Source organism: Loxodonta africana, chromosome 16 (genome assembly GCF_030014295.1).
Source record: "Loxodonta africana isolate mLoxAfr1 chromosome 16, mLoxAfr1.hap2, whole genome shotgun sequence".
Lineage (NCBI taxonomy): Eukaryota > Metazoa > Chordata > Mammalia > Proboscidea > Elephantidae > Loxodonta > Loxodonta africana.
In genome coordinates, this window is record NC_087357.1 from 32,621,353 (window position 1) to 32,640,305 (window position 18,953).

Consider the following 18,953-nt stretch of genomic DNA (forward strand, 5'->3'; position numbering starts at 1 on the left):
TTCTATTCCCATGCAACATTTGAAAAGGTAACTTCAATGCTGAACCAGAGGCAGAGTTTTGCGTTGGAGTACTTTAATACATTTTTATATTGCATATAAAGCACATGAGCATAAACCAGGAAGATGCCTCGCTGAAAACTACCTTCTTTGTGAAAGCAGGCTGTAATTCTGAACAAGTTTTCAATTTTCACACTGCTGCCAGGGTAAAACATTTTAAAGAGTTTAATTTTTTACAATGGATTCAATGACATAGGATTATCTAACAAAGTAATGGCTAATCAATAGAAGGTTTAGTTGTCAGGCGAAACATATAACACACTAAAAGGGATTGATTGCCAGACTTCTCCTTATTTACTAGAAGGTATATATTTAAAATGACACAAACTTGTTACCAGGCTGCATTCTTTTAACCTTGCAAAAAAGCTGCTTCAGAAATCTGTTCAGCAGCCCCATAGCAAAACAATATACAGTATAATGAAAATGGCTAGTGATTTGGGGGTGGAGAGGAGGGAGGTGGGCCAGGGACCTTCAGATATATGGTAACATCAAATCATGTCCTGATCCAGAATATGGTATAGAAAAAGCAAACTCACAAAGCGACATCTAGGGATGCTGGAACTAGGCTTTAAAAATGCCACAGGGATGCTACCAAATTTCATTCAATAGAGGCAAAACTGTATTTGATCTCATCCATGTTGTTCTTGGGGCAGATTTTTTAGGACTCATGCAGCTAGGCACAATAGGCTTTTTTCTTTTTTAATGGTGTCTCCAGATTAAGCACTGAACCCAAAATGAATTTGGTCCATATGGACTTTGACCAGCATATGAGCTGTTTCCTTTATAATTTAGTCACAGTATCTTAAGTCTGTATATGAAAATATACTTTTTATGGTCATTGCAACCCAAGAGTTCAATAATATTTTTTCTCTACTAAGTCAGTGATTACACAATTTATCAAAGAATGATTACACTGAAATAAAAATAAAACAAAACACCAACCCCCTATACAGTCTTCCTTCCTCAAGTAATTTTAAGAAAGCTAGTTATTAAACTGCTTCTTTTTGAAGAAGGGTTTTGTAGCTAGACAAAAATTGCTAAAGCATGTTAAAAAAAAGTTATTAGACTCTAAAGGATTTGGCAGAAGTGGGAAGTTATATAAACAAATCACTTCATCAGACTTGGAAAGATCACTTTTGTCTTACTTAAGAGACCTACATTAATTACCTTTAAGGTCTTTTACGTGGACTATTTAAAATAAGTACAATTTATTTATTTATTTCAAATGAGGTGCTTCTTCCAAACTATTAAATAATGTCTACAAATGCAAAAGCATTTTTATAAATAGGTAATTAAAATAGATGACTAAAATTAAGTCAAGCTGCAAAACATTACCCAGGATGCACCGTGAATCTTTTTTAATAAACTTCTCAGGCAATTTTTTTCCATCTGAAGCCCAAAGCACTTCAGGGAGAAGAGAGAAAAAAAAGGTAGAAGTTTCATAGGGGGAGAAAAAAAAAACCCACATATATAATGAAATAATGCCAAACCCGAAACTAAAGTATTTACAAGATAGTCCCTTAAGCACAGTTTGTCATATTGCAATTACACCTTGCCTACTGCCAAGCCAAAGTGCTTACTATTGCCACTAGAGGGAGAAGTGTCTTAACACAAAGCAATGGCAGATATGGAATGGGTTTTCTTGAGCAATTATCAGAACAAAGCTCCCTTGGCTGTGTGTACCTTCTAATTACTCAATACAATTAAAATGACTAACCTAAAACAAATAGAAAAAAAACTGCCTGCCTGATATCAGGGACTTCATTAAACCTTTTTCCCTCATCAATCAAATCAGAAAGAAGGGAATGCCATCATATACAAATATTACAGAGCTATTAAAGGAAGTAAATTCTGTTTGTTTTTTTTTTTTCTTAAAGAAGAAAAGAAGTGGCTCTTTTGGAAAAAGAAATGTCGTGGTATTTACCCATCTGGATGCTGCTTGAAAACAAATTGTCCTCCAAAGAGCAGAAATACAGTATGTTTTCTTTCAGTTCACTGGTTTATGAATGTGTTGTTGTCGTTTTGTTAATACACACTACAATGTCATTTTCTGTGTCAGTGATGTGTTTTTCCCTCCTACTCATCCAGGTGTATAAAGGAGTTATGCCCATCAGACTTCCATGCCTATACTGGGCTGTTTTAGTCTTAAGTTTTTCACTGCTGTTTTTTGTGGAGCTACTACTCCACGGCAATGTTCAGAAAGAACACCATAGGAATATTTGGCGCGGAGGGAGGGTATGGTGAGCAAGGAAAACAGCTACTCATGTTCCCACTAAAAGGCTTATGTAGTTTCTTTTATAAGGCCCAGTCATTAACAGAAGATGACAACAGAGTCGTTTTTCTCTCAGCTGACAATTGTGACAGTTTTCCAGCAGCGTGCAAGGTGCTGAAAACCTGGCAGCTGTTACCTCCTGGGATGAAGCTACTTTTTTATCCTCCCTTGACAGTTTAACTCAGTGGGTCAGCACCTTTAAAGACTGCAAAGTATCCTTGAAGAGGATGGAAGCTTGAATTACTGCTCCCTCCCTAATCAATGTAAACCCTCACTGCAGGTGAAGTCTCCATCTATAGAGGTGCATGGGGGAGGCAAATGTAATGCCCTGAGCCAGATGGTTTTTATCTTGTTTTTAAAGAATAAAGGAACAAGCTAACAAGGGAGACAGCTACTTTGTTAGCTTCTTGGCCTCTCTCATGGCTTTGCATCCCCAGGGTTCCAGCAACACAAGAGAAAGAATACAGAAAAACGTAAACACTTAAAGAAATATAACTAGAGGGCTGGCATCATGCTGCTTTCAAAGAGTTGAGAGAGCTCTACTCAATGCTGTATTTATCACTGCCCACGTTCTCAGGATGGTAAGTGGACACACACACAAAGGGAATGGGGGATGGGAGAAGGATTAGACTGCGGTCACAATTTACTCAATTACACAGAAAGGCAGGGCTGACAGATCCTATTAGCACCAATGTGAAGCAAAGGAGTTGCATGTTGCAACGGCACTTTTTCAAAAAGTAGTAAGTACTTTCATGTATCCTCCCAGGCCTTTGTCCCTGTTTGCAGACATGAGTAAAAGCTATGTAAACAGGGGCTATGGTTTCCTTGGCTTCACATTTTAGGTGGAAAATTAGAAAACTGCAGCTACTTTGTACATCCTCTAAATAAAGGTTCATACTTAATGCAAAGAGAAGAGATTCCTCTGAAACTAAGAAAATTAGCTTTCTTTAAAAGGATATACTACTTTTCTTGTTTTCCCCTACTTTCCCTCCTTCTGATGTTGGAAATTAAACAAAAAAGCAGGTGTACAAAACGGCTTAGTGACACGGGGAGTAGTAGCTCCGGATTTTCTCTTCAGTATTTTCTTTTTCTGGTAATTTCTTCATCAGGTTTTAGAACTGTGGTTATGCAGGCCTCATAATGCAAGTCAAAAATGAGTTTGTATAAGATTGGTGTTACTTCTTCCTTAAATGTTTGATGGTATTCACCGTGAAACCACATGGTCCTTTTGATAATGAATTCAAGTTTTTAAATAGAAATAGGGCTATTCAGATTTTTGCCTGTGTTAGTTTTGGTAAACATCGCTTTTCAAGGAATTTGCCTATTTCATCTTAAAAAAAAAAAAAAAATCAAACCTACTACCATTGAGTCAATTCATCTAAGCTGTCAAATTTTTGGCATAAAGTTGTTCTTAAGGTTCCATTATCATCCTTTTAATATCTGCAGGAACTGTGGTGGTGACCTTTTTTTAGTCCCTTCAATATTTACATAGCTCTCTAAATTAATATGTAGTAGTCAATTTTTTTTTTTTTAGTCATGTCCTATCAACAATTGTTAAAATCTACTTTAGAATAATACACGTAAATTACAAAATTAGTTTAAGACAATACTAAACCGGTTAGAACATAACTGTGATTTTTATAATCAATGGTGAAAGAGTTCCTGAACTCCCATTAGAAATATCTCCATAAGAATCTCAAGCTAAGGGCCACCATAACGTAAGTTCTCCTTCCATCATCACAGATGTAAGGCAGCTCTGACATCTTTTTATCTATAGAACTTGACTACAGAAAAAGAAAAAAAAAACACAACAGCAAATGGCACTTCATTATCGTCATATGCAACAGAGAAAAGAGGGAGTTTAAACAGCTTATATATTATGTCCTATCTTAAAAAAATCAGCCGTGGGGTAATCAAGTTCAGGGCAGTCCTGGACAGCTGCCCTGTGACCCGCTTCTATTGACCCCTACTATTCATCACTCTTCCCTAAGACTGAGAGGGCAAGCTCCTAGGGAGTGACCACCACAATAGACAGACACAAGCCAACAGTAATCTGGTTCGAGCAAAAAACCAGATGGCACTGTAATAAATTTACAAATCTGCATTCATGGGGCTGTTAAAACACCCAGAAGCTAAAAGACTCTGAGGGCCCCAGGAGGATCTCCTACTTCCCTGTTTCTAAAGGCCATTTCTCTTTCCAAGAACATTGAGTTCATGCTCTTTACAAAGAGAATGGAGATAAAACCCTTGACAAAGAAGGGAGGGGAAAAAGCCTCATGACCTAATTAATCTCTAGAGCTTGGATCTCTACATTGAATGACAGATACTAGAAAAATCATTTTGGAACACCAGGAGAAAAAAAAAGGCTGTTAAATTAAAGTGGAGGGGTTTAAGAGAACCTGCCAAAACAGCAGTGAAAAAAACAACATTAAATCTTTTTCAAATACTGCACACATCAGATCTTGCAAGTAGAAAATGATTCAATAATGTATGCATTTATTTTTAAAATGAATCTGATTAGTCCCATGTGTGACCTGCTGGTCCATCTGTATGCGCTGGACTTAATAGGCACGATTCTCTCTTTTGCTTCAGTTTGAAGTATGAGAGAGATGAATTTAGTTTAATTTTCAACAGATCAGCCTATCCATTTTCCAAATGGACCATCTGGATCAGCCTATTAAAATTAATTTATAACTTTGCAGAGTGAAAATTCGTTTGTTAGCTTAAATAAAGTTGCCAAAACTTTTTGTTGTGTCATTGTTTCCTATCAGTTGTTTCTGTATAGTGGGCAGTTTCTACCTCCAAATTTATCTTATTCAATATTGTTCTATTTATTCAGATTTACTGATCTGCCGTTCATTGCGAAATAGTTAAAACACTGTCTCAATATTACTGATCATTTGTTTATTTACAAAAATTCCTGAATTGATCCAGTTCTATTTACTAAACAATTATTTTTATAGAAAAAGGAACGTGTTCACCTAAAACAATTTAACATATAGTAAATAAAAAAATGAGTGTGCCATGGTTTCAAGTACTTTCCCCCTAAGTTAACTGTGTATGAAACTGGAGTCAGAAGGTGGAAATAGAAACACTTTGACAACACTGAGATCTGGGATTCAAACCACTGACTAGCCAGACAAGTCATCTAACTTCTCCAAGCCTCCATTTTCCTCATTTATAAATTGGAAATCATATCTAGCTACTTTACAGGGTTACTGTGAGAATTAAATGAAAGAAATGCTGGGTTCGTGGTAGGTGCTAAATAATTATTAGATCTCTTCTCCTTTTTCCTATTAAACAATGCCATAAAATGCAAGTAAATTTAAGTGATTTTTACTGCTGCTGGTGCTCATGTTATACAACCCAGTATCGTATTAAAAATGAATAGATGACATACCTATTATCTGGCAACACTGTACAAATTTGTTTTGGTTGCCAATGGGTGACAGAAGATGTCAGAGGTTAGTACAGGCAGAAAAGCAATTTTTTTTTCAACCAAGTATTTTTGGACATTTTAATTTTTTAAAAGATGGCACATTTGAATTCAATTTTCATAAGTAAAATGTGTTTATCTTTTGGAGGTGGAGGCACAGTAGTGAGCAAAATTTTTTGGAAAACTTAACATTAAGAATGGCCTTTAATTTTTGGAAGAGTGAACAAAATACTGCTCAGAATGAAAAGAGGCTAACTTCGTCAGAGGCAAATTAGTTTTGATTAGTCATTTAAACAAAATGATAAAGAATCTTAACAGGAAAATAAGATTTAAAGTCAACTAATCTATCGCCTGCACTTACGCACTTAAGATTACTTTTCCTGAACAAGAAACCTTCCTTTCGTTTAGGTTTCACTACATGTAAGCAACTGACTGTCCTGTACTTGTCCACATAGGATATTTTTGAAATGACTGGGACAACAATGTTACCTGACTGAAGCTGATGGCAAAGGCCAGACCAACTTCAGTGTACTCTTAATTTAAGATCCAATGCTTAAAGAATGGCAAATTGAGGGTTACCTGCCTTTTTGTTTTGTTGTTAGTAGCTTTTTAAGTAAGACTAAATTTCATACCTGTCTAAGTGAATTCTTCTCTGGTATTATCTTCCTAGGGGGTTCGCCATTATTACAGTCTTCTCTCTCAGAGGAATTCTGTGAAAGAAAGTAAGCTTTAATTCAGTACTCATTATCTTCAATTTTATTCTGTGGGAGTAAACTGAATTACATTTCTAATTCTGTAAGCTAGAACACCATGTATACATTTCTTCATTTGAAGATTTATATACATATAGACATATATGTAAAGAAAAACATATGCCCATGTATATAAATAGATGTATGTAAAAATCTGGGTGAAAAGTATTTCATCTATGTTTAAGTAGTGCACAGCAGATTACATTCATTACAAGTCTGGGCCCTTTGAAAACTTGGTTGACTCTGGACATAAGAAGGTGGCGGTCCATACAGCTGATGACAACTTACCTTCTCTGACTCTTAAATAATTAGTTTTTAACTACAGTAAATGGTTGGTTGGTACTGACCTCCAAGTCTGATGCTAAAATCTGTTCTTTCTCTGTTTTCTATCCCTTCTCTTCTCAGATTTTATTTCCTTCAATAAAAACAGCAGGATGCTTAGCTTAAAATAGTAACATTTAATCAGTGGTGTAGGATTATGGTCCCTTCTTCGTCACTATCACCTCGAAGGGCAGCTTCTTGTTGTTGTTGTTGTTGTTGTGTGCCATCGTGTCAATTCTGACTCATAGAACCCTCTACAGCAACGTAGAACTGCCCCATAGGGTATCCTAGGCTGTAATCTTTACGTGAACAGATCACCAGGTCTTTTGTCCCGCAGAGCCACTGGTGGGTCTGAACTGCCAACTGCTCAGTTAGCAGCTGAGTACTTAACCACTGCACCACCAGGGCTCCTTCAAAGGTCAGCTAGAAAACCCTAAAATGTCAATAGGATTTTTATATACTTGGGAGCAAGGAGGCAAATCGATCCAATTGAAATCAAGTTCAGAGGTGTTAAAAGTCTGCTATAGTCAACACATATAAATTACTATCGCAAAGGCAAGGTACAGAAAATCCAAATTACATCTTATTTAAGTTCCAATTTCCACAACTACATTTATAACATTAACATTTAAGAACTTGTTTTTGATATGTTACCATTTATAATATTCATACTATCCAGAGAGTTATTCTGTATTTAAATCCATAAATTGTTCCCGACACGAGTCTATCTAAAACTTTAGACAGTATAAAGTAATTATTATAGTAAGGAATCATCACTGTGTTTTAAATCTACATATAAGTGACACTTTTTATATGTATCAAATATTACATTTTAAAAGATACTAAAGGATAATATATATATAGGGTCATTTTAAGGCCTCTGCCCCTCTGTGGCTAACATCTGAGTGCCCTGTGTACCATCTTCAGTTGGTTGAAAGGCCAATACCCCAAAATGTTCCTTTTGGGCAGAAATCTCTTACTATGTTTCAGTTGAAATTAATTCTCCAATATTTTACATTTATAATGATCACTTTAAAGATCTCTAAAATTAAGATAGAGAAAAAAAGCTAGGGACTTCAGAGTTCTAACTGCTTTTTCTCCCCATTTTGAAAAAAGAGAATGGAGACTATCTACAAAGAAAAGGAGAGATACAGTTGAGTTAATGACTATAAAGCATTTCAAATGAGGAAGCTAGTGATATATTCCATTATAAAAGAATCAAACAAGGAAGGAGAAAGAAAGGTTAACATTAAACCCATAAACTCAATTTGTATACTTAACTTTTTTTTTAAGTATAGATCAATGTTTTAAATGCCAAAATTAAAAGTCTTATATAATAAAAACTTAAGCCAGTAGTCAATTATAGTTGTATTCGATTAAGCCAGTATCCAATTATAAAACTTAGAGTTTGCAAATAACTATTCCCCAGGCCACAAAGTTCCACCCTCCTTTAAAATAAAACACCATATCCGACAATCTAAACCTGTTTAATTCAATGTAAGATCCTATATTTCAAAATTAATTATATTCTGTTGAAATGTCTTTATAATAAACCTGGAAGCCTAATTACTTTTGGGGGGAAGTCTGTTAACTTGAAGACATTATAAATCACATTTTCACTCTACAGGTGTTTCGGCTGAAACAAAATTGATGCTAAACTCTATAATGAATTAGCAAGTAAAAAAGAATGATCTGGACCTAACAGGATAAATGGTAACTACCTAGCCTATACCCACAACCTTCTTCCTCCTGACACTCTATCTGATTTTGAGTGGGTATTACAAAAAGGTGAAAGGAGCTAAAAGGCAATTACTACCTGAGAGCAGAACACAGAGCTGTGGAAGAGCTCCTTTCACCTATCCACCTCATCAGGACAAATGATACAGGTTCTGTTGTTAAAAAGCGTAACTCTTAACAGAAAAGAGGAGGAAAAAATTATTTTTTACATCTGGTTCTTTTTAGATCTGAACATTTTTCACTCTGGACCATCCACCGTGAGAAATCAAATCAAAATAGGCCAAAAAATCGAGGTCTGTTGTTACATAAAATGAGGTAGGGGCTTTAAACAATCACGCTATTAGGAGCAAGGAATATGCACCCTTCCAATCGTGAAGAGGAGAGCAAGAAGGCCAGTGAAAAAGATGAATAGCTTCTTGAAGGTGGAGGGGAACGAAAATAGTGATGTGTACCTAAGTGGTCACAATTCTCAAAGGTCATCAAAGCCTGTGTGCTCTCCACCACCACCCAGGAGAGCTCGGCAGCACAGTTACTCCTTGCACCTTTATCTATGATGCATTCCAGTACACAATATTCATAACTGTCCTGGGTCATCAAGTTAAATTACGTCCAGTACACTCTATTTAAGGATAATTGACGCAGGCAAAAATCATCAATGGATGCTGAAATTAGTAGGGAAAGTTTGATATGTAGCAGGATAATCTCAAAATGTTTCTCCATAAGATACTTAATAGTTACAAAGGGAAAAATAGCAACTTCAGAGTGGAGAAATTTGGCAGATACCACCTTAACATCACATACCCCTTGATATGATGCACTGAGAAGAAAACATAACCTAAATCTACTCATAAGAAAACATCAGACCAACCCAAATTGAGAGACATTCTATAAAACTACTAGTCTATATTTAACTAACATGTCAAGGTCATGAAATACAAAGAAAGCCTAAGGAATTGTTTCAACTTAAAGAAACTAGAGAGACATGACAACTGAATGCAACCTGGGATCTCAGTTTTTCTTTTCCCAGAAAGGACATTATTGGGACAACTGGCAAAATCTGAATATGGTCTGTAGGCGAGCTAATATCATTGCATTAATGTTAATTTCCTAATTTCCCCCACTTTTAAAATTTACATTCAGAAAAATTCAGTCTTTTCATTGTATAGTTCTGTGAGTTTTGACAAAAGGATACAGTTGTACAACCACCACCATAATCAAAATATAAAACAATTCATCACCCTCATAACTCTCTTATACCCCCCTTTTATAGTCCCCTTCTTCCCACTGAGGAAACCTGGGTGGCGTAGTGGTTAAGTGCTATGGCTGCTAACCAAAGGGTCGGCAGTTCGAATCCGCCAGGCGCTCCTTGGAAACTCTATGGGGCAGTTCTACTCTGTCCTATAGGGTCGCTATGAGTCAGAATTGACTCGACGGCACTGGATTTGGTTTGGTTTGGTTTCTTCCCACTAGCAACCACTGATCTATTTTGTGGCCCCAATAATTCTGCTTTTTCCAGAACATCACATGAATGGAATCATATAGTATGTAGCTTTTTTTTTTCCCCATAATACATTTGAGATTCATCCATGTTGGTACATATTTCAACAGTTCTTTCCCTTTTCATTACTGAGTAGTATTCCAGAATGTGTTTATCCATTCAATTTCCTAATTTTGATCATTTATACTGTGGCGTTTTTAAAAAGGTTCTTGTTTTTAGGAAACACACTGAAACATTTAAGGGTAAAGGGACATTATGTCTGTAATTAACTTTCAAATGGTTCAGGAAAAATATGTAAATAGATGTGTGTACATATGCATACGTATAAACAGAGATAAAGCAAATGTGGTAGCATGTTAACATTTGGAGAATCTATGTGAAGGGCATAAAGGGATTAATGTACTATTTTCGCAACTTCTCTCTAAATCCGAAATTATGTCAAAATAAAAGTTAACAAAAAATAATAATAGACCAAATCTAGAATAAAATATGTTCAGAAATGGAAAAAAAAAAAAGGAAATTAGGTAAGTGTAAGACAAATTTAGGAGGGAAGTTCCATCAAATATAATTAAAAGTCACATTCTACCACTTAACCCTAAGCCAACTAGAAAAACCTGACTGCTCACAACAACTCATTCACAACACTCAGATGCAATGTTTATTATAGAAAATCATCTGCAAGAAGTGTTTGTAGTCCTCAGGTAGTAACAGTCTACAAACCGTAGCATTATATTAAAATATTTCTGAAGAATGTTCTACATAACTTTTTACCTTTTATATTAACTCAAATATTTATCTCTTAGCCCAAAAATTACTAGCTTAGAATTAAAAGGGACAGAAAAAAAGTCTCGCTGATAACTTTGAATTGAACGTCAAATTGGAAGCAGTCGAGTGGCACATACTAGACATAGTAATAGAGGTTTGGGTAGTAAAAGTCAATAAATGAAATTACCAATAAATCTCATGACATTAGATCTCAGGGATGTATTTTGGATATGTTTCCAGAAGTAACCTGGGGGGTGATATTTCTGAATTAAAAAAGAAAAAGTAATTACATCCAAAAAAAAAAAAATAATAAGTGTTCAGATGACAAAACTGTCTCAAAATCAACATATTCAAATTTAAACCACTTTTTTTTAACATTCTGGCCCATTCTAGGTCAGCTCTTTCCCTCCCAACTTTTCCTTTTCTTCCATATTTAAATTCTCAGAGTCAATTTTGACTCATTCATTTTCTTTTCCCTCTTTGAACATACCTAGTCAATCTCTGGTTTTCAATTTTTCCGTTTAATCATTTATTTTAATAGCTCTGGCCCTACTTTTGCATTTCCACTGCCTCTCTACTCCGGACTCCCAATACCTCTTACCAGTGCTGCTGCTACTCTGAGAGCCTTCCGACACCCTTCCCTAAATCTGTATCTGTTCCATACACTACTGTCAGAATCATCTTTCTAAAAAAGATTCATTATATTACTCCCCTGCTCAAAAAGCCTTTTATAGCTTTCTGCCACTTCTGCTCAAAAACCTTTTACAGCACTCTGATGCCTAGAGAAAAAATCCAAACTATTGGTCTCTATTTGTTTGAAGCAAAAGAGAAAGAAGGAAACCCAAGATTCAAAGAAAGAACCAGTGTACAGGGCTAACTGCCTACACGAACCACAGCCTACTCTACCCTGAGACCAGAAGAACTAGATGGTGTTCAACTACCACTATCAACGTTCTGATCAAGGCCACAATAGATGAATCCTGATAGAAAGGGAGAAAAATGTAGAACAGAACCCAAATTCTCAAAAAATCCAGACTTATTGGACCCATTGAGACTGGAGGAATCCCCAAGAGATACTTTTAAACCTTGAACTGAAACTATCCCCTCAATTCACCTTTTCACTAAATAACAGGTTAGTTCATAAAGTAATGAATTTTACCCTTGAGTAGTGTACTCTTTTAAAAAATCATCTACATGAGACCAAATGGTCAGCAATATGTGCTGAAACTGTTGAATGGGAACCTGTTGTGTACACTTTCATTAAAAATACAATGAAATGCTTTAAAAATAATAGTAAGTCCAAACTTCTTAGTATAGCATCCACAATCTGGCCATCTTTACCTTTCTATCAAAGTCTGTGTATCATTTACATGATATTATTTATCATTCCCAAAAATAAGGCACCCTCTCATCCCTGTGCTTTTGCTAATTCTATTCCCTCAATGTCATATGGCCTTCCTTACCGAACTCTTCATTTATTAAAATCCTGATCCAAGAGGCAAATAGACTGATAACCTTCTTTGAGAAGCCTGTGCTTATTTGCCATCCCACTAAGCACCAGTTGGAATTAATTATTCTTAAATTAAGCACTTTATTTCTATTTCCAATTTGGCTTTTTGTGTGTGTGTGATTTAAGTGAAAGTTTACAAATCAAGTCAGTCTCTCATACAAAAATTTATATACACCTGGCTGTGTGCTTCTAGTTGCTCTCCCCCTAATGAGACAGCACATGACTTCTCTTCACCCTGTATTCCCCATGTCCATTCAGCCAGCTTCTGTCCCCCTCTGCCTTCTCATCTCTCCTCCAGACAGGAGCTGCACACATACTCTCATGTGGCTACTTGAGCCAAGAAGCTCACTCCTCACCAGTATCATTTTCTATCTTACAGTCCAGTCCAATCCCTGTCTGAAGAGTTGGCTTTGGGAATGGTTCCTGTCTTGAGCTAACAGAAGGTCTGGAGACCATGACCTCCAGAGTCCTTCTAGTCTCAGTCAGACCACTAAGTCTGGTCTTTTTATGAGTATTTGAGGTCTGCATCCCACTGCTCTCCTGCTCCTTCATGGGTTCTCTGTTGTGTTCCCTGTCAAGACAGTCATCAATTGTAGCTGGGCACCATCTTGTTCTGGTCTCAGGCTGATGTAGTCTCTGATTTATGTGGCCCTTTCTGTCTCTTGGGCTCATACTTACCTTGTGTCTTTGGTGTTCTTCATTCTCCTTTGCTGCAGGTGGGCTGAGACCAATTGATGCATCTTAGATGGCCGCTTGCTAGAGTTTAAGACCCCAGACACCACTCACCAAAGTGGGATGCAGAATGTTTTCTTAACAGATTTTATTATGCCAATTGACCTAGATGTCCCCTGAAACCATGGTCCCCAGACCCTTGTCCCTCCTACCCTGGCCTTTGAAGCATTCAGTTTATTCAGGAAACTTCTTTGCTTTTGGTTTAGTCCAGTTGTGCTGACTTCTCCTGTATTGTGTGTTGTCTTTCCCTTCACCTAAAATAGTTCTTGTCTACTATCTAATTAGTGAATACCCTTCTCCCTCCCTCCCTCCTTACCCTTGTAACCATCGAAGAATATTTTTTTCTGTGTTTAAACTATTTCTTGAGTTCTTATAATAGTGGTCTCATACAATATTGGTCCCTTTGCAACTGACTGATTTCACTCAGCGTAATGCCTTCCAGATTCCTCTATGTTATGAAATGTTTCACGGATTCATCATTGTTTTTTATTGATGCATAGTATTCTATCATGTGAATAGATCATAATTTATTTATCCATTCATCTGTTGATGGGCACCTTGGTTGCTTCCATCTTTTTTGCTATTGTAAACAATTGGCACTTATTCTTTATATTATATATATATTTATGAACATGCCTTCTACCCCCAACCCTAAACTGCAAGTTCCTTCAGGGGAGGGCCAGTTTCTTTTTCATATTTCAGTAGCTCAAAACAAAGTTTGAGGACACAAATTTTTTTTTCTTTTTATATTTTTATTGTACCTTAAGTGAAAGTTTACAAAGCAAGTCAGTCTCTCACACAAAACCTTATATACACCTTGCTATAGACTCCTAGTTGCTCTTCTCCTAATGAGACAGAACACTGCTTCTCTCCATCCTGTTTCCGTGTCCATTTAGCCAGCTTCTGTCCCCCTCAGCCTTCACATCTCCCCTCCAGACAGAGCTGCACACATAGTTTCATGTGTCTGCTTGATCCAAAAAGCCTACTCCTCACCAGTAACATTTTCTGTCTTATAATCCAGTCCAGTCCCTGTCTGAAGAGTTGGCTTCAAGAACGGTCCCTGTCTTGGGCTAACAGAAGGTCTGGGGACTGTGACCTCCGGGGTTCCTCTAGTCTCAGTCAGACCATTAAGTCTGATCTTTTTACAAGAATTTGGGGTCTGCATCCCACTGTTCTGCTCCTTCAAGGATTCTCTGTTGTGTTCCCTGTGATGGCAGTCATCGGTTGTAGCCAGGCACCAACTAGTTCTTCTGGTCTCAGGCTGATATAGTCTCTGATTTATGTGGCCCATTCTAACTCTTGGGCCACGTAACATACTTACCTTGTGTCTTTGGCATTCTTCATTCTCCTTTGCTCCATGTGGGTTGAGACCAACTGTTGCATCTTAGATGGCTGCTTGCAGAGGACACAAATTTTTAAAAAATATTTGTTGGGTTAAATACTATTGCCAGATCAATCTTTTTTTTAATTTCCCTTATTTTATTTTTTTATTATTGTGCTTTAGGTGAAAGTTTACAGAGCAAAATTAGTTTCTCATTAAACAATTAATACACATTGTTTTGTGACACTGGTTGCCAGCCCCATGACATGTCAACACTCTCCCCTTCTTCATTTTGGGTTTCCCATTTCCATTTGTCCAGCTTTCCTGTCCCCTTCTGTCTTCTCGTCCTTGCCCCTGGGCTGATGTGCCATTATAGTCTCATACACACAGCTGAACTATGTCTGTTAATGTGTCTAATCTTTGGCTGAAGAGTGAACCTCAGGGGTGACTTCAGTACTGAGTTAAAATGGGGCCATACTCTCAGTCTGTCAGACCAGTAAGTCTTGTCTTTTTTTTTTTTGGTAAGTTTGAATTTTGTTCTACTTTTTTCTCCAGCTCTGTTCAGGACCCTCTATTGTGATCCCTGTCACAGCAGACACTGGTGGTAGCCAGGCACCATCTAGTTGTGCTGGACTAAGTCTGGTGAAGGTTGTGGTTCATATGGTCCATTAGTCCTTTAGACTAATCTTACCGTTGTAGCTTTGATTTTCTTCATTTTCCCATGCTTCAGACAGGGAAGGACCAGTAGACGTATCTTAAACAGCCACTCACAGGCTTTTAAGATGCCAGATACTAGTCACCAAAATAGGATGTAGAACATTTTGTTTATAAACTGTGTTATGTCAGTTGAGCTAGATATTCCCTGAGACCCTGGCCCCTAGACCTCAGCCCAATAACTTGGTCCCTCAGGGAGTCTGGGTGTGTCTACAAAGCTTCTATGACTCTACCTTGGTCAAGTTGTGCTGACTTTCCCAGTATTGTATACTATCTTACCCTTCACCAAAGTTACCATTTATCCATTCTCTAGTTAGTGTTTTTTCCTCCCTACCAAAGATTCTTTCTTTCTGTGTATAAACCTTTTTATGAGTTTTTATAATAGGGGTTTCATACAGTATTTGTCCTTTCGTGGTTGACTTATTTCACTCAGTATAACGCCCTCCAGATTCATCCATGCTGTGAGATGTTTCGCAGATTCATCATTGTTCTTTATCGTTGCACAGAATTCCATTGTGTATATGTACCATAGCTTATTTACCCATTCATCTGTTGATGGGCTTTTTTTTTTTTCCTTCTTCAATATTTATTTTTGGTGCAAATACACAGGCCAGATTACTCTTTCTTAAACATCACTACTGGTCTTTTGCTCAAAAAAATTTTTGTGGCTTTTGTTTCTAAAAAATCAAATATGAGGTTCTAGGCCTGGTTTTCAGGGTCTTTCAGAATTTTCTGCCACTTTACATCAAGTTATTTCCCTCAACATACGCTTCCTACCTAATTAAGGACATCTCTTCACAGTCTCACAAACATGAGATATGATCCTGAAATTTTCGGACTGGAGGGATCCTTAATGCTAATCTAGTTCACAATTATAAATCCAAGAAGATTATAACTACTCCATCTTAGTCTACTGGAAATTCCTTCAACATTTTTATCTTGAGCCACACAATCTGGTACTTAATTAGATACTTTTTTGCATTGTTACTCTTAACTACCTTGTAAGATTGGAAGATTATTGGGTAAAGTCTTTGTAGCTCCCTCTACCCTCTACCCACCATTATATAACATACAGATAATAGATGCTTGATAAATAGTTGAAACTCTACACCCATACTGTCCAGGTAGCTTAAACATGGTTTTCATAGAGAAACTTCACAGCGTTAGCCCAACTACAGTCCTATTATCCCACTACTTATAATGCTGGTATAACCATTCAGAGCAGGAGTTGGCAGACTCTGGCTCACTGCATGTTTTTGTATATAAAGTTTTATTAGAAAATAGTCACACTCACTCATTTGCCTTTTATCTATGGGTACTTTCGTACTAAAATGGCAGAGTTGGGTAGTCATGACATCGATCATATGGTCCCATAAGATCTAAAATCTTTACTATCTTTAGAGGTAAAGTTTGCCAACCGTTGATTAAGAGGGAAAAGCTCTATCATGTGTAACCACAGAACTCCTAACTTTACAGAGTTTTCTGGTGTCCAACGGAAGAAGTAGAGAAGGTTTTGATGATAGCACACAGCAGGTTCATGGCTCGGGTAATATTCTCGAAAACCTAGTAAGTGGCTTATTTACTGTTTCCAGTTGTCTATTCAAACACAACTCCTAATGACGTGGATAATTAAGAGTTGATTATGTTATCAAATGAAAAACTAAACTAATTTACACACTGATGAAAAGTCAAGTCACTCATAATGACATAATGATGTTTGAGTAACCATCTTGCTCAAGGTTGGATAGTATAACAGAGCCTCAGCCTGTTTGAATAGATATCTGTCATTTAAAAAAAAAAAAACAAAACCCAGGTCCAAAGCTAAAAACAACATTTTCCACCTATGCCACATTCTTCTTTTGGAGAGTTCAAAGGACTTTGTAACCAGGAAAATTTTATCATTTTAGCAAATCATGTACATTGTAGTGAATTATAACCCTAATTTTGAACACCTTTCTAAAAAGGAACCATTTGCTCATCATCATGTAGAATTGACAACCCACTTGGGAAACTCTTGAGACTGGTTTCTAGTAACTGCAGGCACTCCCTAGGTTATGAACGTCCAACTTATGGACAACTCGTACTTGCCCTTTAATGTTATGTAAATTTGCCCTCACTTTGAAAGGACTGATCCAACCCCTACTTGCAACAATTCTTCATTACAATCACTTTCACTTGCTGCACGTGCAGCTTTTAAATCACTGAAAAGGCTCTGAGCCTCTTCTTGCACTAAAGGCTAAATAAGAACCGTATGCACCTGTTCCGACTTACCCACAAATCTGACTTAAAGACACAGTTAGGAACGGATCTCATTCGTAATTGGGACTGCCTGTAGTTGCAAACATCACATAGTGGGCTTGACTGCTAAGTTAGTAACTGGAATATGTAATATGAGTGAAGTCAGCACAACATGGCCAAGGCAAGAAGGACACTGAAAGCAATACAAGAACAAAGGGCAACTACAGGACTACTATAGCTTAGTCAATCCCGCAACGAGTATTAACAACTAATAATTTACATATGGATAAAACAGGTAGATACACCAAGAGCTGTGGTATTTCCTTACACCCACTGGCAGATACGGGTTTGGTGGTAGGTATTTCTACATACATGACTGTAAGTGTGGCACATATAGAGCACTCAAGGGGTACAATCAGGGAAACCTCCGAAACATAATCAAATACCTCATGGGATGAAGTTCCTAGGGCAGAAAACAAAGGACCATTGACTCAGGGGACATCTACATCAATTGGCACAGCATAGTTCATAAAGACAATGTTCTGCATCCTACTTTGGTGAGTAGCTTCTGGGGTATTAAAAGCTTTTGAGCAGCCATCTAAGATACAACTATTGGTCTTTTACCACCCAGAGCAAAAGAGAATCAAGAAAACCCAAGACCCAAGGGAACAATCAGTCAGTCTGAAGGACTAATGGATCACATGAACCACAGCATACAAAACCATGAGAGAAAAGAACTAGATGGTGCCTGGCTACCATTACTGACTGCTCAGACTGGGATTACAACAGAGGGTCCCAAACAGAGTGGGAGAAAAATTGTAGAACAAAAAATCAAATTCATAAAAAAGACCAGATTTACTGATTTGACAGAGACTGGAGGAACCTCCAGACTATGGCCCTAAGACACCCTTCTGATCTAAAACTGAAGCCATTCCTCTAGACCACCACCCAGCTAAAAAACAGACAAGCCCCTAAGACAAACAGTAACGTCCAAGAGGAATGTACTCCTTAAAAACAATTAATTACAGGAGATCAAAAGGACAATATCTGCTTAAAAGCAAAGATGAGAAAGCAGGAAGGGACAGAAAATCAAGACTAAAGAAACAGGGAACCTAATGTGCTCTGTAAACTTTCACCTAACAATTTAAAAAAGGAAAAAAAAGAAATAACTGAAAAAAAAAAAATTAGTGATTGGAGTAATAATTTCTTTTCATTAACTTATTATGTGACTCAGAGCAAACTGTAGCCCCCAAATATATGTGATTTGCAATTTACAAAAATAAAAACAATTATTCTCTTACAAGGTAAAAAGGTAATTTAACTATATGCAGGAAATCATTCAAATTCTTCAATGAAAGGTGACATAAATAAAACACTGTGTATTTAAATAGTTTTCAATTAATCTTTCTAGGGTGCAATGAGGATAACTTAGGACACTCAAAGTTCTGAAGCTGACCTAAGAATCCTATTTGAGGACCAGTTTTAGGGACGAGCTGAAGTGTCCTCATAAGGTAATATTCTCTGGCATGTTTTCATGCACAGTGCTTCTCCAGCATGTTTATCATTTGACATACTCTATTAAACCACAACTACATCAAAG

The 18,953-nt window shown here is 37.0% G+C and overlaps 1 protein-coding gene across 16 annotated transcripts in view; it reads right to left on the reverse strand.

The window, feature by feature from the left end:
- Nucleotides 1–18,953, reverse strand: part of BTRC (beta-transducin repeat containing E3 ubiquitin protein ligase) — a 187,150-nt gene that overhangs the window by 79,824 nt on the left and 88,373 nt on the right. For 5 of the 16 annotated variants that reach the window (XM_064269425.1, XM_064269422.1, XM_064269424.1 and 2 more), the window contains one exon: nt 6,398–6,475. The exons of 1 other annotated variant lie outside the window; for it this stretch is intronic. In XM_064269425.1, coding sequence (XP_064125495.1) covers nt 6,398–6,475 — 78 coding nt within the window. Of the gene's footprint in view, nt 1–6,397; nt 6,476–11,025; nt 11,102–14,401; nt 14,473–18,953 lie in introns of all 16 variants that reach the window. 10 more of the 16 variants (XM_064269427.1, XM_064269428.1, XM_064269426.1 and 7 more) reach the window with 5 other exon arrangements.